Genomic DNA, 24,040 nt, shown 5'->3' with positions numbered 1-24,040 from the left:
CCACCACGTCTTGGCACCACCGGCACCATGTCCGTGTACACCTCAACCACCAGCATCTCCTTAACCACCAATAAAATCACTGCAACATCCTTCAATCCTTCATCATAAAATCCCCAAAAAAACTCAATTAAAAGAGAGAGACGGTGAAGGAGGGAACCGGAGATGGTGGTTATAATGTTCGGTCAGAGGGGAGAGTATTCGGAGACGGTAAAGGATGGAACCGGAGACGGCGGCGGCATACACCGGAGTCGGAGAAGGTGAAGGATGGAACCGGAGACGGGGAAGGAGGGGTCGCCGGCACAACTCGGTGGTGGTGAGAGGCGGCATGCAGCGACCACCGTCTTTTGACTGCCAAACACCACTCACTCACACGGGGGGGTTTCAAAATCGTCGACATCGTCATCTTTCATTTAAACAGGGGGGAAAGAAATGGATGAATGAGAGATGGGTTTGAGGGGTGGATTTTTCAAGAGAGAGAGAGAGAGTTCATATTATAAAAATGGAATCTGCAACTATTATAAATTGAAAAGAAAGAAAGAGGAGAGAGGAGAGAGGATATGACATTTGCGGTAAATGACTGATATACCCTTATTGTTGGCAAGATCTGATTGGTGGAGACTGGTTCTCATGGTTCTTACAACTGGGGGTAGTTTTCATTTTAGCGACTCCCTATATATATATATATGTAAAAGGTTTAAAAAAAATAAAATAAAGAAATAGCCGTTACATAGCCGTTGGGGGATTTTCATTGGCCGGTCAACATGTCCAAAGCGTTTTATATAAAATGCCAAGCCAATTTTTTTTTTCAAAAACCACGCCAAACAACGTCCCATGTAATGGGGGTGCGGCGTTTTTTAGCGTTTTTTTTATTTTTTTTTTTAAAAACCGCTCTACTACAGATGGTCTTATTGTGAATGCTTTAAGATGTTTAAAATTTTTATCTTTACCAATGAACCACCACACTATTGACTTGCAAAATTATACTTAGTACTTTCTTTCAGTTTCATCCTTTTACTATATGTAATCTATGTTTGAGACCTATTTAATTTTCATTTAATTTAACTGGTCTCTTATAATTTACGGTTGTTAACTTTCTAAAGAAAATTGAATATACGATTGTGTTTAATTTTTTCTTGACGATTTAGTACGAATTTTGTTGAAAACGAAGTTCCTTTACTATGAAGTGTTTTTATATCGTACGTTGTATAAGTGATGGTGCCTGGAACCAAACCGATTTCGACCGAACAATATTGCAACCGGTATTAGTTTTTTTTTTTCGATCGATGTAAAACATGTGTCTATATTCTTTGGGTATATCATGATTTTATTTACTTTTTTGTTTTCTCTTTAATTTGTTATAATATATGTGTCAGTACCTTAACGAACCAAGATTAACCGAATTCCCGTATGTGGCAAAAGAGAATCCTGTTGGTATTGTTATATCTACACATATTTATATAGAAAATTGTTTTCAAAAAAATTAATTTATGTTATATGTATGACATAAAATAAATAGTTATGCTAAAAATCAATTATTTTGAGTGGTTGATGTATTTTGCATAGCAGAATTATGCATGCATGCACGCACTTATGCATAAATAAATGAGTAAAATTTCCTCATAACGTACAGACGGATGAAAAGAAATATATATTAAAAAAAGGAACAGTTTAACAATAATCAAAAGTACATTCAGATACCAAACCTAATAATGTTATAGTTGACCATGTCAATGCGTGTACCATTTTATGGCTGCTGGCTGGTAAGAGCGAAATGTTTCTTAAAATTGTTATTGTCTCAAGAATAGTTATTTTACTGATATGAAATTAGTGTGTTTTTATTTTTAAATCTACCTATATTTTTAAAACTTTCGTGTTTAATAACTAGAAATTCTATTTGTAAGGAACTATGGCTAATCAAACGAACACGAACAAGACCGTTTGTTAACGAAATAAATGTGTTCATAAATGGTTCATGAATACTTAGCGAGCAAACTTTTGTATGTGTTCGTTCATTAAGGAAATGAATGTATTCAAGAACGGTTCACAAACATAAACGAACAAAAATAAAAATCGGTGAATGCGGTTAGGGATAGCGGTGGATGGTGGAGGGAGAAACCGTGGAACTTGAAGCCCTAACAGTGAAACACATGTCTATACTCTATAGTATTGGTCGATTTTAATAATGAGGAAGAAAATGGCAACGGTGTATGGTTTCCTATTTTACCTTTTGAGGTACTAAATTAAATAAAAATTAAAGAATATAAAAAAGTTTGGATAAAATATATAAATATACAAAGATCTCTTTAATGAACGTAAACAAACAAATATGAACGAATTAAACGAACGTTCACGAACACATTACCGAACGTTCTCGAACATCATTAAACGAATGAGATAACTGTTCATGTTTGTTCATTTAACCAATCAAACTAAATTTCTTGGTCATATACATTCATTCATTCATTAAACGAACGAACACAAATGTGCTTCCCGCCAAACACTTTACAAATTATTCACTGAACGTTCGAATTATTTGTAGCCCTATGTGATGCCATTTCTTTTTCTTTAAACTAGTTTTATACCCTACGCGCGTTGCGGCGCGCTAAACCGAATTGTCCCCGGTTTAATAACATGTAGGTTCTCGATGAAACGTATGTGTGAAAACTGGTGAATATGGGTTAAAATTTCTCGATTGTTCATCTTCTATCCCCTGTTTTCAAGAAAAACGTGACAACGTTAGTCGCTGGGTGTAACAAAAAAATCATCTTTGTAGGTACTTACACATTTGATGTATGTGACTAGATTGATAAAACTACTTTGATAATCTCAATAGAGCATGTCAAAAGTAACTACAACAGCTAAGCAAATTCAAGATGTTCACATGAAGCTCAAACCTAAAATCGTATCCAAGAAGTTCACATGAAGCTTAAACCTAAAATTGTATCCAAGAAGTTCTAGTTATTAGAGGCAACCAACCTTCATCAGTTGGCTTAAAGGCAACAAACTGTTACTCAAGTGAAAGTTTAATTCTTTGAATGGAAGAATTAAGAGAAAATACTCATTGGACAACACCTAACCGTTTGACCTGTTCCCCCTCTAGCTAAACTTTTTGGATTCAGAGAAAATACTCATTGGACAACACCTAACCGTTTGACCCGTTCCCCCTCTAGCTAAACTTTTTGGTTAAACGCGTCAAAAATATCATTTTTTTAGGACGAGTCGAGATGGGGTTGACTCGCTAACATTAGAAAGCTTCTACTCAGAAAATGATAATTACTTGCAAGTTGCAACTTACCATGAAGTTATCTTAGTAAAATCTGAGAGAATTACTTACCAGAGGTGACAATGGGTCCAACAAATGCCATTCCAAATAAGCTTGTGGTAGCCAAACCATAGTCATAAGAAACGCCACGCCACCAGGTGTGATCCAGATCATTCGTACCAGATCGCGATACCGATCACCAGTGATCCGCGATCTGAAGTACCAACATGCATAGTTCCCGCCAGTTTCAACAAAAGCGTCTTGATCACGGAATTTTCGATTTATTTCATCAAAAAACACGTTTTCGATTGTATGGGTCGGCGATTAGGAACGAAATTTACCGTACCGAAATTTGAAAAGTCAAATCATTCATTAAATTGGAATGATGTATGGGTCTGTGATTCCCGCTGTCTAGTGAACCCACAACCGTATACACAGGAAGTGAACAAAAGAGAAACTCACCACAACTCTCGACGATTTTATGAGAGCTCTAACATGAGTTTATTCGCACGAAGTCTGTGAAGAATCAATCAAGAAAACGGACAATGAGCTGGTGATGTGTGTAAAATGCAACATATAAATTACATCAAATGAGGCATAAAACTAACCCTTTTTAAGTACTAATGTTGGAAAAAGAGTGTTTTTGTCTTCCTTTTGTATTTTCAGGATTAAATGAGCTCAAATTCACAAAAGAAGCAAAAAGACAGCTAAATCTAACATAAATACAAGAAAAGGAACAAAAGTGGATTGCCCGACCCCTCAACAGCATCCTCCCAAGCAAAATAGAGAAGGCAGAAGACTGAACACGCCCCGTGCTCAGCCAGCACGGGGCCGTGCCCAAGAAGCAGCAGAAAAGACAAACCTATAGAAGCTTCTATTGCCCACCACGGGGCCGTGTCCAGTGAACACGGGGGCGTGACGAAAGTACAGCAGGCGCATTAATTGTAATTGCGAATTACAATTAATGAAGAGAGAGAGTGTCAGACAGGCACGGGGCCGTGTCCAGCGGACACGGGGCCGTGCCCAGCCTTCTGTTCAGCCTATAAATAGGAGTGCTTGGTTTCATTGCAACTCATCCCTTGGCACACCACCTCTCTCACACTTCATCCACCACCCACCACCATCACAACACCATCATCCACCACCATCATCCATTGGCCATCATAGAGTGTGTGAGTCGTCTCGGGATCCAAGATTGATCGTAAGAGTTCTTGACAATCAAGGCCATGTTTGCCTAAGTCTCTTACATCACTTGGGGAAGACAAGTGTTTAGTATAATACTTTTTATTTTTAATCTTTTGCACTTTTTATTATGTTTTGTATTAATGACTTTAATAACTAGTTGCTTATGTTGAAGGTGATCTTTCCTTATCGTTTGCCCGTGGTGTCTTGGCATTATTTTACTGTCTATATAAAATAAAAGATTTTCACCATTCATATCTCCACGGTCTATATGGAGGTATGTTGGCTACCTGGTCGGGGGTTAAGGGAACGGTTTGGTAAGGGTCTTGCCCTTGTTCAGCGTTTAGAGGTCCTGCAAGGGACCTGGGTCAAATTTAGTAGGATCTCCTTCAATGCCCATAGGTATTGGATGGCGGGGATCCAAACTCTTTGACCCCCTCATAAGTTAACTACTATTAATACTATAACCCGGCTATTTAGCACTGTATCCCTGCTGACTCAGACTACTTAGTCGAGGGTAACGTCACCGCCAAAAGCGGGGCCTACCATAATTTGCATTAATAACTTAATTCATTATCTTCCAATAATCCAACCCTTTAGGATTGTATCCTTGCTGACTCAAACTACTGGGTTGAGGGTAACGTCGCCTTCAAAAGAGAGGCCTACTACAATAACTAAGATAATCTCTTAAACAAGTGCGAAAATAATCAAAGGTTATACTAATACACGAGTCGGATCCAAGTGATTCATCTTGTCTATCTGTTTTTATTTTTATTTTATTTTCAGCATTTAGTTAGTTTTTGTTTTCTTAGTTTAAAAATCTTTTCTAACTTTTTGATTTGATTAGACGTTGAGGATAAACCTGTACTAAAAGCTCTTGTGTCCTTGGACGACCTCGGTATCTTACCAACACTATACTACATCCACGATGGGTGCACTTGCCCATATGTGTGTTTAGTGTTAGTGAATATCGTGTTTTATAAATTTAAAACTTGGCTAAAAGTGTAAAAAGGGCTCAAATATACATCTAAAATATATTACACCTAACGCACATCAGCTGGTACATCGAGATAAAGGATTTAGGAGTGGACTGGAGCATATCGATCAAGTAAAAAAAAACAAAATTGATCTAAGGGTAAATTACACTTTTCGTCTTTTCTGTTTGTACCAGATTACAATGGATGACCTTTAACTTCAATAATTACAGTTATAGTCATTTTTTTGTAAAACCCATTACACTCCACGTCCTTTAGCACTAACCAGGTTAAAATTTCAAGTTAAATCTATCTACTTAAGGGTATTCTGGTCATTTTACAATTTTGTTTAAAATGTTTCTTAATAAATAAAATCAAAAACTTACATATATCATATGCATCGTCTTCCCTAATCTTCAAAACCCTAGAACACCATATCCTACTCCCAGTCACAACCAAACCTCCACCACCACTCTCTTTCTTTTCATAATCTAGCCCCTTCTACCCACACACTATAAAAACCTTCAACTTTAACTGCATAATAAGAACATGATCTTTTATTCGCATACTACAACACACTATGACATACCCTGCCTTTAAACTCGCAAGCCTAACCACCACCATCGCGTTTCAGATCTGTGAAGAACCGGAGGCGGTGAGCCGCCACTTCTTCCGCCGCCGTGTCTGGCGGAGGTGGTGGCAGCGATGATGACGGTGATTGCGGTAGTGAGTCTGGGGTGTGATCGTTGAAAAAGGGTTTGTTGGAAGATGATGCCGGTGGTGGTGCTGAGTTCGCCGGAAAAAGTGGCTGGTGGAGGATTCTCTGGTGGGTGGTGGTTGTGAAGGAGGTGAACAACGCTAGGGTGAATAAGTTTACGATTTAATGGGTTATTTCCAGCGTGATCGGATATAAGAACTCAAACGGGATTGCGATTGAAGTGCTTTTTTGCAGCGATCTATTGCACGGAACAGGATCTTCTAGAACATTGACATGCTCAATTCCTGCAAATCTTTTAAATCTATCAAGATCTATGATATTTTGAGTTCCGTCTGCATTCTGAACAACGGTAAGGTAGGTGAATAAGTTTATGATTTAATGGGTTATTGTTTTTTGGGTGGAGAATTTATGATTTTTTCGGTGACCGAAAAAACTGCAAGTTTTTGGGCTTTTAAAGAGAGAGGTTCTGAAGTATGCGAGATCTAAATGGTGTGTTTTTATTTATTGTGTGGATTAAAAAATGGATTAGATTTGTTTTGTTATGGAAGAAGAACTGGAGAAGATGACCGGAGCCGGGAATCTTTCTTCCTTTGAAGTGAGTGTAGGAGGGACTTATGGTGGTTGAGAGTGGGTGGCTGATGGTGGTGGTGAGATGGAGAACTGAAGAGGGGGTGGGGGTAATGGATTTTATTTGTTTTAAAAAAAATTAATTTTTTTTGTTTTATTGTGTTAAACAGGAAAAGACAATAATACTCTCATGTGCAAGTCACATGCCATATTTAACTTAAAAGTTTAACCTTGTTAGTGTTAAAGGACCTAGGGTGTACTGATTTTGACAAAAAAGGGACTGTGACTGTAATTATTGAAGTTAAAGGTCATCCATTGCAATCTGGTACAAACATAAAGGATGAAAAGTGTAATTTACCCTTGATCTAAAATTCAACCTCACAAATTCAGTTTAGCAAGGTTCTATAACCTATCGGATCTCACCAAAACTCCTAGTGAAATCCTCAGTACAGACGGTGCAAGCTTCCCCACGCCTCCAAAGCTCCGGAACGCAGGTGACAAAAATTCCAAAAAAATATTGTGACTATCACCAGACAAGGGGTCACAACACTGACGACTACTGGTCCTTAAAACAAGAGATTGAAAAAGCTATTCGGTCTGGGAAATCGTCACATTTGGTGAAAGAGGTTAAGGAAGGCAAGTCTATCACAGCTCTGATCGATAACCCAAAGAACCAGTCTGGAATTTGCATGATCCGGAAGATAGACAGCCAAGGCATCAAACGGTCCAATCACAATTTGGCCCTTGGATGCACCAATCGATTGTGTTCCCCCTAACCACAGGAGAAATCAAGGACGGACCTATCATTGTGTCTGCAGTTATTGCAGGACACAAGGTTCGGCTAATCTATGTGGATAGTGGAAGTGCCTTCGAGATCATGTACCAACAATGTTTTCAGCAGTTGGCTCCGCAAACTAAGGCAAAACTAATTCAGGTATCCATGGCCCAACCCATTAGGCAAATCACCTTACCAACAACCTTGGGTACCGGAAGTTTGGCAAGAATAGTAAATCTGACCTTTCTAGTTGTTGGAGCAAGATCTGTGCATGACGTCATTTTAGGAAGGCCGAGGATGTGTGCCTTCAGCATTATTAGTTCCACCATTCACGGCTCATTAAAATTCCCCACCGGGGCAGGCATATCAACCTTACACTCCGAGTCAGCCATGTGCGTCGCCGAAGTCAGACAAAGCGAAGAAAGCAGCTCGCAACCTCCGACAATACTTACTGAGGAATGGACCATCCATCCCGACTTTCCGGAACAAAAAATCATCATTGGCACACAACTCCCCGAGCGGACCAAGCGACGATTATGAAAGCTGTTGTCCACCTCTTTGGATGTATTTGCTTGGCAAACCTCAGACATGGTTGGAGTTCCTCGGGTTTTGGCTAAACATAAGCTAAAGGTGTCACATGCGGTTAAGCCTATAGCCCAAAGAAAAAGGAACATGGCCCCGGCACGACATTGAGCCATTGCCAAAGATGTGCGAAAACTGCTAAGCGCCGGTATCATCAGGGAGGTGCGGTACCAAACATGGGTCTCGAACCCTGTAATGGTCACCAAAAAGGACAACACATGGAAGATGTGCGTAGATTTCTCCAACCTTAATAAGGCATGTCTGAAAGACTGCTATCCGCTTCCGGAGATTGATTGGAAAATTGATTCTTTGGCAAGCTTCCATCTTAAATGCTTCCTGGATGCATATAAGGGGTACCATCAGATACAAATGGCTTTAGAAGACGAAGATAAGACAACATTTGTAACGAACAAAGGTCTATTTTGCTACACCAAAATGTCGTTCGGTCTGAAAAACGCCAGAGCAACTTATCAAAGGTTAATGGATAAAGCCTTCAAGGGCCAAATCGGTAGGAATCTGGAAATTTACGTGGATAAGTGCGGCCTAAGACGACATGATAGATGACATACTCGAAACCTTCACAAGGCTTCGGAGTATAAATATGAAATTGAATCCAAAGAAATGTTCCTTCGGCCTCGAAGAAGGAAAGTTCTTGGGAGTATGGATAACCCAATCTGGAATTCAAGCACACCCGGACAAAGTGCAAGTCGTGGTCTCCATGCAACCTTCGAAGACTGTGAAAGAAATTCAGTCTTTAAATGGCAAGCTAGTGGCATTGCACCAGTTCATCTCCAAAGCCGCTGATCGCACCATACCTTTCATGAACATCCTAAAAAAATGTACCGGCAAAGGGCAGATCGAATGGACGGCTGAAGTCGATGCCGCATTTCAGGAATTAAAAGTTTGCCTAAGATGAACAACAATTATATTATGAATTTAACATAAACAAAAAAAACAATGCTTAAACAAACATTAAACATACCTAAAAAGAACAATTCTTTAACAAAACATAAAAGAATGAACAAACCGTGGAGGTGTCGACTGGAGTTGGTGAAGGAGACTGGAGTCGGTCGGCAAGGAGGCAGCAGCGACATGGAGGCAGCAGGGGCGTGGAGGTCAAAGATTGGAGTCGATGAAGGAGATTGGGGCGACGATTGGAGTCGGTGAAGGAGATTGGAGTCAGTCGGCTGGGAGGCAGCAACGACGTGGAGGCAGTAGGGGTGACGATTTGGGGTTGTCGGCGGTGAAGGGGGCTCAATCAGAGGTGGGGGAGATGATGGAGCTGTGGGGTGGAGGAGAGGGTGGTGGTGGCGTTGGCGCTGTGGGGTGGGGGAGAGAGGTGGAAGCCGTTTTGGGAGGAGGAGAGGGGTGAGAGGTGAGAACGGAAGGAGAACTAGGGTTTGCAAGTGGTATGAAGAGGTTAGAAGAGGGAAGTCCATACTGGAATAAGAGGACAAGCATATGTTTTTAAATGAAATCACTTCTAAAAAACAAACACTCTGCGAAACAAAAGGTCTGCGCGTGTCTGCGCGGCTCAGATAAAAGAGACCAAAAAGTGCTTTTAAGCAAAAACAAACAACCCCTAAGAATGGACGAAACCTGATATTTTTAGACAAACCTTTGGGACGAAAAGTACAATTTAACTAAACGAGGAACTTTACCCATGCTTTGCGGCGGATGGTAACATAATGCTAATTGTATAAGCACAGGTTACATGTATATTATGACAGTGACATTAACATATTTAAATACTAACACTTTATACATTCACATAATTATATATTATATTATATTATATTATAGATATGAATACAAAGTTACGATGAACAGTATTTTAATAATGTTTTATTCTTAGTTTCTTTTCAAAATATATTAAGATTATAATTATTTATTATTATAATTTTTCAAGCTTTTTTTTAATAACTGTAAAATACATATATTATTATTTTTTAACTTATGTTTTATTTATTTATTTATTTTTGAACGGTAAATTTGAATCACTGACGGACCACTGAAGTATCATCGTGCCATGAACGGAACACCCGATCATATCCATCTCCATTAGGCATAATGCCTATATACACCAATTCAGGAGGAAAACCAATAAATATGAGAAAACCTCCATTGTGGTAATCGAACCTAAGACCAATTGATCCCAAAGTCTTATCCAATCTCCAAGATGCCACTAGGCTATAAAGCCATGGGCTTAACTTACGTTTTATTAATTAACAGAATTAACTTGTTTTATTATTATGATTGATTTTAATCATATTTTGTTTTTTTTATAACGTTTAGGTTATAGTAAAATTATATTATAATTATAACAATAAAACACATATATTATTGTTTTTTAACTTACGTTTTGCCGTGTTGTTTTTATTGTTTTTGGGGTCGATATAAAACATGTGTTGATTTCTATACTGAACCTTTTTTATTTTTTTCGGTCGATATAAAGCATATGTTGATTTCTATACTGAACCCTTTTATTGTTTTCGGCTGATGTAAAACATATGATTTCTATACCGAATGCATGTATTGTACATGTACTATAACAAATCGAATCAATACCCACCGGAGGCCCGCGGTAACGTGTCGCTGCAACGCGCGGAGAAATACCCTAGTTATACATATGAAAATAAAGTTAGCATGAACAGTAATTGAAATATTTTAAAGATTTGTTTTTTTAGTAATATTTTATTTAGTCTTCATTTGATTTTTTTTGTTAATAATAATAATATTTATATATTAAAGTAAAGAGATCATGAATAATAAATTACTTTTTAAAGTATTTGTTTTAGGTACTCTTCATTTAATATGATTTTTTAAATAATTTGTGCACATTAATTTTTTTAAAAATAATCTAAATACACATCTATGTATTTTTTCCAACATTCCGATATAAATCTTATTGAAGATGGATATCGTGCTGCCACCATACAGAAAAGAAAATGATTAAACAACATAAGTGTTGGTATTCATATTTATGGTTTTTAGTAAATCTTATTGAAAGTAGATTTTTGGTATCAGTGTTTATATTTTTCAGTAAACAACATAACTGTACCAACGTAAAACTGATAGTATCACTATTAACTGTATTGTACCATATTGAGCCGGACCCAACAACATCGGTATTAGCACCTGTTCGTTTTATGGTTTTTGATCGCTGTAGAGCAGATGTTGATTGCTACACCAAATGCATGTATTGTGTCAGTACGAAATAAACCAAATTGATACCGATCAAGATCCGCCACGAAGTGCGGGGGAAATAAACTAGTTATACATATTAATAGAAAGAGGGGATGAACAGTAGTTCTAATATTTTAATAATACATAATTTTTTTAAAAAATTTTTAATAGTATATAGTTTTATCATATTATACCTTTAACCTTAAACATATTTAGATTTTTACTTTTAATTTTAATGATTTTTTTTAATATTATCAATACCGTCCGAACAACATGGTACTGGTACCGTATAACAACGGTTTAGTTTCTTTTGTAGAATGATGTCGATTACCCTTTTCCGTTTTTTATTAATATAACGCTTTATAAAATTTCAAATATGCTATCTCTTCAATACAATTTTTATTCGAACGGGTCAAATATAGTTGATATTTTTTATCGTCACAAGCCAAACAAATACCGACAAACAACGTCGATACATGTACCATATTCATTTTTATGGTTTTATCGACGTGGCGATATAAAATTAATTAAACATAGAGTTGTATTCAAAATCATGTAATTTTTTTGGTATCATAACATATATCAAGTGCCAGCATTGACCGAACAACACCGGTACAAATATCTGTTTTTATAGTTTTTAATCAATGTAAAACAAGTGTTGATTGCTATGCCAAATGCCGATATCGTACTGTAATGAACCGGACCGATATTACCTGAAAGCCCGCCGTAAAGCACGGGGAAGTCCAACTAGTTTATTATTAACCTGTGTGTAACATCATGAACTATATACAAAGGAAAATTAACACCAATTTATTTTGTAACTTTACTAATGAACTCGCTGTATTTGTACAAAAGGTTATAAAAAATATTGAACTTCATGAATGTATCTTAACTTTATTTAAGTTTAGGGGTAGAAAAGTAAATCAATTAAAGAAAAAATAAATAAGTTGATTAAAGTAAAGGGGTAGAGGTAGAAAAGTAAAGAGTAAATTTTCGTTTTGCTTCATGTGGTATGGTCACTTTAACGGTTTTGCCATAAACCTTTAAAAATATGCATTTTCCTTCAATAATTTGCTATGGTTTTTCCCTGAGTAAATTGCCATTTTAGTCCCTGAGTTTTGTCCAAATTTGCCATTTTAGTCCAAATAGTTTTTTTTTTGCCTCTGGGTCCCTGACTTTTCCCTTTTGTTGCCATTTTGATCACATACACTAACTCCATCCAAAAACTCCATCTTTAACCAGGGGTATTTTGGGGATTTTCATTTTAAATGTTTTCCATTGCTATTTTGATCCAATTCCAAAAAATCAAAAAATTTCCAAAAAATCAAAAAAATTCCAAAAAATTATAAAAAATTCTAAACTGACACCGTTTCAACGCGAACCGTTTCGAGCTGAACTGTTTTGACGCGAACCGTTTCGAGCTGAACCGTTTCGAGCCGAATCGTTTCGAGCCAAACCGTTTCGAGCCAAACCGTTTCAACGCGAACCGTTTCGACCCGTACCGTTTCAACGCGAACCGTTTCGACCCGTACCGTTTCAACGCGAACCGTTTCGGTTCGAAACGGTTCAGCTCGAAATGGTTCGGCTCGAAACGTCTCAGTTTGAAACGGTTCAGCTCGAAACGGTACGGGTCGAAACGGTTCAGCAAGAAACAGTTCGGTTCGAAACGGTTCGGCTCGAAACGGTTCGCTTCGAAACGGTTCAGCTCGAAACGGTTCGCTTCGAAACGGTTCAGCTCGAAACGGTACGGGTCGAAACGGTTCGCTTCGAAACGGTTCGGCTCGAAACGGTACGGGTCGAAACGGTTCGCGTTGAAACGGCTCAGCTCGAAACGGTTCGCGTCGAAACGGCTCAGCTCGAAACGGTTCGGGTCGAAACGGTTCGCGTCGAAACGGTTCGGGTTCGAAACGGTTCGCGCCGAAACGGATTTTTTGTATTGTTTTAGAATTTTTTAGAATTTTTATAATTTTTTAGAATTTTTATAATTTTTTAGAATTTTTATTATTTTTTAGAATTTTTTGGAATTTTTTTGATTTTTTGGAATTTTTTTGATTTTTTGGAATTGGATCAAAATGGCAATTGAAAACATTTAAAATGAAAATCCCCAAAATACCCCTGGTTAAAGATGGTGTTTTTGGATGGAGTTAGTGTATGTGATCAAAATGGCAACAAAAGGGAAAAGTTAGGGACCCAGAGGCAAAAAAAAAAAAAAAAAAACTATTTGGACTAAAATGGCAAATTTGGACAAAACTCAGGGACTACAATGGCAATTTACTCGTTTTTCCCTTTTGCTCCCTGCGGGGAGCAAAATGGAAAAACATACAATTTGGATGAAGTTAGAGGCATGGAGCAAAATGGAAAAATCATAGCAAATTATTAGAGGAAAATGACTATTTTTAAAGGTTTGGGGCAAAACTGTTAAAGTGACAAAATCACAAATAGCAAAACGGAAGTTTACTCAAAAGTAAATCAGTTAAAGAAAAAAATAAATAAGCTGACTAAAGTGAAGGGGTGTAAACGAAAATCTAATAAAAAAATTAAAGAAAAAAGTGAATGCTGCCACATGGCGGCATGTGATTGGACAAGCTTGTGAATAATGGTGTTTTGTGAGAGGAAGTTAGTAATATAAAGCTAACGACAATGCAAGGGTTTTACATTCTTATAAATAAACTCCCATATCTCCCAAATTCTGAAACCAAAAAAAGTTACCCATCTTCCTAGTTAACTTCTTATTTGATTTCAGCAATAGTGTTTCAAGAATAGCCACTGATCTGTGCACGTTAGTTGATCATTAAACAAGCAAGAAGAATAATCAGTTATGGAGGGTGGTGCTACAGACCAGCAAACAACGTTCGCTTCTTTTCTTAAAATTTCCCGGAAGTTTTTGCAGGTTATTATTTTTTTTTTAAATCTGTTGTTTTAATTGATTGATTTGTATAATATTAAATAGTTAGTAAAGAAAGGATTAGAAATTATAAAACGATATTTAACATAAATTGAATGCTGCAGGTTTTTACTTCATTGAAAAACGACCTGGCCACACAACAAACAAAAACTGCATAATTAGACCATGCGTAGTGGGCGATGTTTTTTGAAACCCCCCCATAACGTCCAATATCACCCCACCCCTTGAGCGTGATTGGGCATGTTTTTGCAAAAAAAGCCCCTCATGTTTTAAATCATGCCAAATGGGGGAATCAATTGACCAATCACAGTCACTTCATTTGTTTTGTCCAATAAGATTTTTTAAATGTTTTGTTTTATTTTATTTTATTACAAACATAATGCCCCACAATCCCCACTACACCTCTTTTGTAAAAACGCCCAATAATGCCCCATTGCTGACTGGGCTGCCACATGGCGCAAAACGCCCTAGGGTGGGGCATTATTCACCCCAACGACTACGCATGGTCTTACAAATTTACACCAACTATCCCATCATAAATTCTTCTTACTTGGTCCTATTTTTAAACCAAAGATAACCTACCGACTTGACTTCGCTCACAATCTCCTCTATTCTTGCCTGTTTGTTATTAAATTTCAACCTATTTCTGGCTCGCCAAAGGCTTCAGCAGCCGATCCTAATAATCCCCATGAGAGCCTCGACTGACTTATCTACCAGCCCACAGTTGTTATGAAAGTCCAGCAGATCACGGAACGAAAACGCGAAAATATTAGTAACCTTACACAATTTACTGATTTGCAGCCAAAGGATGGAAGCAACAAAGCAAGAGGTGAACAAGTGTTCCACGGTTTCGTCGACTCTATGTAGCACGGGAACGGGTACGTGACTAGGGTACGGGGACGATACGGGTACGGGGAACGGCAAAACTAAAAAATCCAAGATACGGGTACGGCAAAAAAATATAAAAAATAAAAATATATTTAACAAATTCCAAAATAAATATATATTGATGTATAGTGTAAACTCTAAAAACACTACATCAACCATAGGTAATAATAATAATAATAATAATAATAATAATAATAATAATAATTATTATTATTATTATAATAATAATAATAATAATAATAATTATTATTATAATAATAATAATAATAATTATTATTATTATTATTATTATTATTATTATTTATGTTACTTTATATATTAGAAAAATGCGACTAAATATTGTTAAATACACTTAAAATTTATTTCTTTGTAAAGTTAACGGGTATGGAGCCGTGTATATTCCTAAGGGCATGTGTAGTCATAAAGCCCTCAAAGGGGCGTTATGCGCCATGTGGCATGCCACGTCAGCAAGGGGCTTTATGGGGCTTTATGCAATTTGAGGCCGTAGTCATAAAGCCCCTGTGTAATCATTACTCAATTAATTTAATTTTCAATTTTTTAAATAATTTATAAGTTTTATAAAATAAAAAAACATTTCATTAAATAAAAAACACTACATTAAAATTAAAAAAAAAAAGTTACACTAAAAAAAAAATTACACCTAAAAAATAAATTACACCTAAAAAATAAATTTATTCTTCGGTGTCATCTTCGTTCTCTCCTTCTTCCTCTTCGTTTTCTCCAGCATCTAAACCTACGTCTTCAAAGTTCCCGTCTTCGAATTCCTCAACCACTTCTTCCTCGGAATCTTCGTCGTGATCATTGTTTAATCGAATTGGGCGAATCGCCCAAGCATGCTCAACCAAATCCGCCTTCAACGTGTTATGTATTTCTCTAGATCGCAGTAGTTGAGCATTCGCGAGTCTCTCTTCCGTTGTCGCTTGGGGTAGTTCGACCAAATCTTCTGGAATATAGTTTTGACATATCGCTTTTCCATCATCCTCAATGATCATATTATGCAAAATGATGCAAGCATACATGGCCATTCGTATTTTATCCTTATGCCACATGCGACAAGGATTTCTGATAAAATGCCATCGTTGCTGTAGAACCCCAAAACACCTCTCGATGTCCTTTCTCGAAGACTCTTGTAATTTTCTAAAATACTTCTTTTTTCATCGAAAGTTTCGGAAAATGTTTTAACAATAATCGAATACTCAGGGTAGATACCATCGGCCAAGTAGTAGCCATGCTCGTAATCGTTCCCGTTTGCATGGAAACCGGCCTTTGGTATAGTTCCAGAAATGTAGCCCTCGATTAATGGTGAAGCCTCTAACGTATTAATATCGTTAAAACACCCGGCTACACCAAAGAAGGCCGACCAAACCCAAAAGTCGTATGACGCAACACCTTGTAATACCAACGTTGGCCCTTTTTGATCTCCCCGTGTATGTTGACCTCGCCATGCGGTTGGACAATTATACCAACGCCATTGACGACAATCCAAGCTACCAATCATGCCGGGTATTCCATGCTTTTCTAGATGCACCTCATATATTTTTTTGAAGGTCGTTCCTAGTGGGGTTTCTCAAATAACGTTTTCCATATAACTGGCATATTCCTAAAATATAATTTAATATACAAAAGTTTTACTAATAAGTTACGAAAAAATAAATGTATAAAAGTAAATAAATAAAAGACAATAAAAAATTACCATAGCAAAAATGTTCCAAGGTATCTCGGGTTGTTTTCTCCGCCATCTTCAAATACTCGTCGTTGATGTCGTACGTGTTTCCGTATGATAATACGCGTAAGGCGGATGTGACCTTTTGAATTGAGGTGAAGCCTAGATATCCTCGTGCGTCCATTCTTTGCTTAAAGAAATCATACGTATTTTCCAAGTCATTATTAATGCGCAAAAATAACCTTTGGCTCATCCGAAAAGGTCGTCTAAAAACATTCGGTCCGTGAACCGGTGCCGCATCAAAATAGTCTTTCATCAAACGCTCGTTCGCGGCTTCACGATCTCGCAAGATATAGGTGCGTCGCAAGATGGGTCGTGGAGGGGGAGTAGGCCGAATGTGCTCAAATGCTTGTAGCACAAAAGTACATGCACTCGTAACCGCTTCTTCCTCGGCCGCGTCTTCGTCGGGCGAAAAATATCTTCGGTAAATTTCGGTGAAAGACTCTTCCGACGGGGAACCCATTTTTTTATAAGGTGACACTAGGTTTTTTAAAAATATATAGAGAATGAGAATGAGAATGTATTGAGTTGTAAAAAAAATGGAAGAATATGAGGGTATTTATAGTGTGAAAAGTATAAAAAATTGATTTTTTTTTTAATATATGACCGTTATCAAACGGTCAAAAATCAAAATTTCAGAATTCTCGCGCCGCGAAATTTTTCACGCTTTTGTTTTTTTTTTGGTCATGGCGCCGGGGGGGGGGGGGGGGGGGGGCGGTGTGGGCGGCGCCATAGCGGCGCTATGGCCCTTGGTCGCGCCCCACTACGTATTGCCTAATAATGTGTTATCTAATAATCTTAACCAATATCAATAGGTTCGTTCAAATTATTTTACTAAATATATTCCTATAATATGTCACTAAATAATAAAAAAATTATTTCTCAATTATATATCGTTGTTAAAAAGATAAAAAGACTTTAAGAAAAAACAAATAAACTGTAACAGCAAAACATATATAATATGTATGATATATATCCTGGTGGAAGTTTTGTACAAATTAAATAGGATTAGCTTTATGAAAAATCAAATATCATAAATTATATTCAAATAAAATAGAGTGACAACAATCCTTTTGAGTATTGCAGACTTTCATTTCCCTTTTTATTATTTTATTGTAGGTATTAAGTGGGCTATAGGCCCTAATAGCTATTTAGTAGGTTTTGCAGCTTATAATATATAATATAAATAGAAAATATCTGTACTTGTAAATTGTGTCTTCTTCTTCACAAATAACGGTAGCCATTTTTTCCGACAACTACATCCTTCTGTTCACCGGAAAAAATTGGTAAGTTTTCTCCACCTTTTTTCTCAGTTCAACTACTCTGTCACTTGTGGAGCCGTCCCCTAAACCCGGAAACGTTTTTGTAGAAGTCCCCAATAATCGGGTACGTTTGGGAAACGTCCCCATGCCGTCCCCTACGCGTTTCCGTCCCCAAACCGTCCCCGGGACGGGTACTCAAGGCAACCAACCGTCCCCGTGCTTCATAGTCGTCGACAAACTCACACAGAGGGCAATTCGTGTCGGGAATATTAATACCTCTTTTAATGAGTTCCAGCGCCGTTGGAATCCTGTTCAAATTCGCGCGACATATGAAAACATTACACTTTAACGGCAACCATTTACACCACTTTATCACATCCGAAATGTTGTTCGCCTTCCCCTTGACGATTAACTTTTTCATAGCAACCACGCTAAACGCTCCATCCTCAGCTCCGATCCACTTCAATCTATCCCGAACATGTATAAGTTAAACTTGACTAATTACCGACATCAGCTGCACTAATCCACTTGTCTCAGCCGCTGACAAAACCAACCTTTTCCACTTCTAGACTCCCGTAGAGCCGGCCACAGAGCATATAATCCTATCTCGCACTCTGCATCTTTTTTCAGACTCTAAAGAAAAATTAGTCCTTGAGAGGTTCGTTGAGAACCCAAGGATCCAACCAGAAAGCAATGTCGTCTCCTCTCCCCACATGCTGCAGTTAACTTATATAAATTAAGAACTAGGAATAAGAGAAGCCGGGGAAAAGAATGTTGGGTGCACATAATTGTGATTGTGACACGTGACGCAACTAATTATTAATTAGAGCAACTAGTTACCCATTTGCTATAGATGCAGGATTTAAGCACATGTAGTGAGTATTGAATAAATGTTACCTACTTGGACATGAATGTTTGATCTGATGAACTGCATATTTAGTGAGTTTTGAATATTGAGACCTTTTTTGCTTTTAATAAACAGAAATTGGGGATTGTAGTTGATTATTATATTTGGGTGATGATGTGGCAATGTTTTTTGGTCCACTTATTGGAGAGTAAATTAGTGTTTTTGAAGGATATGTTTTTCTGATGTGACAGTCGACTAGAAACATTTTGGCCTTTTGGGTGTTTTTAGTGTCTCCTTTTCGGAGATCCTCTTTAGAGTATTGTGACTTTGGTTTGGGAATATGCGTCATTAAACTTTAGGATATTTGTCGGTTTTGCCTAGTTTTGGAGTCATGAAGGTGTTTATCATTATCATATAAAGTATAAAACTAAGGTTATGCACCTCATTCTTTCATGTCCTTGCTCACATGATAAGTCGGCGGTTTGGTATGCAAATAAGAAGAAATTTGTATTCAAATCGAAGATATGCCTAGAACGTTGTTATTGTATGGACTTAACATGGAAGGTAACGAAAATGGTTATTCTTTATACAGGCAACAGGCTCGAACCTTTTTCATGTCGAAAATGAGTTTGGCGAGGCCAAGCTTCCACATGAAGCTCAACGTCCGGGAATCTGGGGAGTAGAACAAGCTTCGACATCATCAGAAAAAAATTCTAGAGATAATCTTGCTTCCTTGTACCGTCCTCCCTTTGCTATGATGCACCATGGGCCCTTTGAGAAGGTATTCTAATTGCTCTTAGTGACATTATCATAAAATTTATGTTTCTTTTGTACCTTATGCTACAAATATACGAGTTCTGTATGTTTGAGAAGGTAATATTAAAACACTATTTATGTTTGATTAAGGTCTAAAAGCGACTTCTTACGGGCCAATTGGCCATTATATTTCTTTTCAATAAAAGAAACTCATACTTGATTTGCAACATTTTCAGGCGAAAGAAGCTGCTTGTGGCCAAGACAGATGGCTTCTGGTGAACGTGCAATCGACCAGGGAATTTAGCTCACATTTGGTATATTTTTACTTATCCTTTCGACAACATTTGTATTTTGTAGTACGTAACATGGTTGATTTTTGTCGCTACATGTTGCTTTTAATTAATTGTTATGCAGCTCAACCGCGATACTTGGGGCAATGAAGTTGTTGCTCAAATAATCACCTCTAATTTTATTTTCTGGCAGGTTTGTTTCTTGAATATGCGTTAATTTGTCAATTAGAACAACTAACTGAAAATATAATATTCTCATCATTAGGATGCTTGATCTGCATGTCTTTATAATCCTATTACTTCCAAAAAAAATGCAGATTTTTCACCTTGATAGTTGTTACTCGAATATATTGATCGTGTTGATCAGTTTATCTTTATGTTGCTTCGCTAAGGGGTATTTTAAAATATATTATTTAAATAATTAAACTATATGCCAACTCAAAAATTATCTGTTTGCGTATAGGTATGTGATGACACCGAAGAGGGCAGCAAGATAGTTACATACTACAAGCTGGATTTTGTTCCTGCAACTCTAGTAATTGACCCCATCACAGGTCAAATTATGCGTGTATGGTGTGGAATGATCCAACCGCAAAGTTTACTAGAGGTACACTATTTAATTATTCAGTTGTTAATTTAACTTGAACTTTATGCTACGATCAAAACACTAATGTGCAAATTTCTCTCAATAATAGGACGTGTTACAATATGCCGACAGTAGCCCAAAGGATCATCATTCTAGCTTGTCTGTCAGACATCCAATGATAGGACGTGTTAGTGTTACAATAGCAGGTTGTATGCATTAAAAATACACTTTAGGTGATTTGTGACCCTTTTTTATTTTACCTAAAAATTTGATTTGATTGTGTTTCCAGTTGTTGCTGTGGTCATTCTGTGCTTCAACATGCGACGATGAAAAGCCTTTTTGATTGACTCAAACTATTCCCAAGGCCGTGAAGGACTTTGATTATGACGACAAGATGTTATTATGTTAACATTTGATGGTGAAGTTTAAGTGTCGTTTGACTGCTGCTACTGTTACGTATCTTATTTATTTTATATTTTAGTTTTATTACTATTGTTAAGTCAAGGAATTAGGATGTTATTTTGGTTTAGTTTGGGGGTGTCTTGTGTAAGTGTCTTGTTTATTTAATTGGTTTACGTATGGAATGAAAATCAACCAGAATTTGAGTCAAATTTCCTTCTATCTCTTAGCTTTCTTCTTCCCCAAGGTTCTAATCCTATCAAGGGTATCAGAGCCGTTCCGACTCCTCATTGGAACACCTTGCCGCCGCCGCCATGACTAACACCCGCAACCACGAAGTCGACAACACCCTCAAATCCCACGATAAGGCGATCGCTGATATCCAAACTGCCTTAGCCGCTTTGATGAAACAACAGGAGCAATCATCGAAGCAACAGGAAGAAATCTTGAAGGCTATCCGTGACAAAGGAGTTTAATCGTCAGGCAGTTCCTTCGGGTCCTTCTCCGGCCCAGATGGTGACTCACGAACATCCAAACCATTCCGTATCGGTAAGATCGACTTCCCTAAATTTTCGGGGGACGATGTTGAGGAATGGGTCTATCGCTGCGAACATTTTTTTTCGATGGATGACACCCCCGATGACTCGAAATTACGTTGTGCTGCGGTTCACTTGGAAGGCGATGCCCTCCAATGGCACCGTGCCTATTTGAAGACCCGTAATGCCACGGTTTCCGAGGTCCCATGGGCGGACTATGTTCGTTCGATCTCTGCCCGTTTCTATGATGCAATGTTTGAAGACTCTATGGAAGAGATTGTATCTCTCGTTCAACTTACTGATGACGCCAAGGGTCTACAAGAATATAATTCAGGTTTCGATCGCTTGCTTAACAAGGTTACCGTTAGCGAACCTTATGCTGTTAGCCTATATTTGAAAGGTTTGAAGCCGGAAATAAAAGGGCCGGTAAAGATGTTCAAGCCTCAAACACTACGTGAGGCGTATGGGTTAGTAAGAATTCAAACTATCAACAACACATGCTTGATGAAGCGTTTCAACGTTGTGGATGATGGGCTGCAACCCGAAGATGTCAAAATAACACCTCCGGTTAACTCTTCAAAACTTCTGTTGCTTCCAGATCCAACAGGAGTCCCTGGGCCACCAGCTTATAAACCAGCAACTATTAACGCGAAGCGCTTGTCAGGTGAGGAACTCGAGTTAAAAAGGTTAAAAGGAGAATGCTTTTGGTGCACTGAAAAGTTCGTTCTAGGACACAAGTGCAAAAAGAAACAACTTTTTGTGATTAATGTGGAAGGCGATGAGGAAACTGAACAAGACGACGACAATGGTTAAGGATTGAATTGAAGAGCTTACTTTTTGAGGGCAAAAAGTAGGTTAAGGGGGGAGTATTCTTACGTATCTTATTTATTTTATATTTTAGTTTTATTACTATTGTTAAGTCAAGGGATTAGGATGTTATTTTGGTTTAGTTTGGGGGTGTCTTGTGTAAGTGTCTTGTTTATTTAATTGGTTTACGTTTGGAATTAAAATCAATCAGAATTTGAGTCAAATTTTCTTCTATCTCTTAGCTTTCTTCTTCCCCAAGGTTTTAACCCTATGAGCTACAACCTGTGTTTGTGCTGCAAATGCTTTGTTTCTGCTTGTGGATATAATCTGTTTTCTAGTATTCGTATATATTACACGTTGCTACGACTTGCGACTCGAAGATGATCATGTTTAAAATTACAAGCTATTTTAGAGCTCTTGTACGCATTATGGGTATGGATTTGTTTATTTGTAGTCATTGATGAAAATGTTTATAAAGGGCTTTTAAACTCGTAATATGTATTTCATAATATTACCATTATATATATGGGGTGTTTGCGAAGTGGTTTCATATGGGTTGAACCACCACTGGTTGGGTTGGATGATTTTTGGTGAGTGCCGATTGAACCCATAACCTGACTTAGTGGTTGAACCGTTTTGAATAAAAATATTTTAATAGAGATATTTTTATGGATTATAAGATTCGAACCTGTACATCTCCTATACATGTGAGTCGGGCTGTAAACGAACCGAACGTTCAGCGAACAATTCGTGAACCGTTCGGCGGGAAGTTCGTTTACGTTCGTTTGTTTAATAAATGAACAAACACGAACAAGAAATTTCGTTCAATTAGTTAAATGAACGAACATGAACAAAGGTCTCGTTCGTTCAATTGTGTTCGTGAACGTTCGGTAATGTGTTCGTGAACATACGTTCATCTTCGGTTGTTTATATTGTTCATGAGTTTTTTGTTACTTTTACTTATTCTATCTAAAATTTTTATATTCTTTAACTTTTATTTATTTTATCATCCTAAAAATTAATATAGAAACCCCGATTCCCACCGTGCTTATGCATCGTTCCTCTATCTTTTCTCAATATTCACATTGACGAACACTATCATCCTCCGTTCTACTATTATTGCTTCAAGTTCCAGCATTCATTCATCTGCCATCCACCTGCTAGACTATGTCGCCTTTGTCGATTTATTTGTGTTCTGTTCGTGAATCGTTCGTGAACACGTTCATTTCCTTAATGAACGAACACGAACATAAAATCACGTTCGGTAAGTATTCATGAACGTTCGTGAACAAATTTATTTCCTTAACGAACGAACATGAACAAGGGCTTGTTCGTGTTCGTTCGGTTCGTTTACAGCCCTACATGTGAGATGTTTCTGAACTATCTAAACTTATTTTGATGTTTCTAATGGTGTAAGGAGTGGTTAAACACTTGAGAGTGGCAAACTAAAAAATCAACCAATGAGAGTGTGCCATGTCAAAGTGGTAAACTATGCTCAAAAGTGTTGGCAGACACTTGGTGAAGTGGTAAACTATTTAAAAAAAATGTGTGATTGTTTGAGATTGGAATGGACCCCACCCCACACTACCCTCTCTCTCTCTCATACCCTCCCTTCACCGCACGGCAAGCCCTCACCGATTGTGCAATGAAACCGCAGCGGCAAAGGGTCGGCGACGGTGTTGTCGCGCGGCAAAAGCCTTTGCCGACATCCTTTGCCGCACCCACACCGGACATCCTAAAGTATCTAAACAGATACTTTAAGATATCTTTAATA

At 37.6% G+C, this 24,040-nt stretch overlaps 2 protein-coding genes across 2 annotated transcripts; one reads left to right on the top strand and one right to left on the bottom strand.

Moving 5' to 3' along the window:
- Nucleotides 1-16,244: 16,244 nt before the first annotated feature.
- On the bottom strand, nt 16,245-17,396 carry LOC118481128. The gene is made up of 2 exons (XM_035976281.1): nt 16,754-17,396; nt 16,245-16,660 (listed from the first exon to the last, which is right to left on the bottom strand). Exons 1-2 carry the CDS (start codon nt 17,244-17,246, stop codon nt 16,590-16,592), a joined length of 564 nt encoding a protein of 187 aa, XP_035832174.1. The 5' UTR covers nt 17,247-17,396; the 3' UTR covers nt 16,245-16,589.
- Nucleotides 17,397-19,459: 2,063 nt separating this feature from the next.
- LOC110872878 (plant UBX domain-containing protein 7) lies at nt 19,460-21,135 on the top strand. The gene is made up of 6 exons (XM_022121779.2): nt 19,460-19,673; nt 19,885-19,962; nt 20,063-20,131; nt 20,402-20,545; nt 20,634-20,730; nt 20,814-21,135. Exons 1-6 carry the CDS (start codon nt 19,647-19,649, stop codon nt 20,852-20,854), a joined length of 456 nt encoding a protein of 151 aa, XP_021977471.1. The 5' UTR covers nt 19,460-19,646; the 3' UTR covers nt 20,855-21,135.
- Nucleotides 21,136-24,040: the final 2,905 nt, after the last annotated feature.

The sequence above is a fragment of the Helianthus annuus genome, chromosome 8 (assembly GCF_002127325.2).
Source record: "Helianthus annuus cultivar XRQ/B chromosome 8, HanXRQr2.0-SUNRISE, whole genome shotgun sequence".
NCBI classification, from domain to species: domain Eukaryota; kingdom Viridiplantae; phylum Streptophyta; class Magnoliopsida; order Asterales; family Asteraceae; genus Helianthus; species Helianthus annuus.
This window is presented reverse-complemented; position numbering and strand designations above follow the sequence as displayed.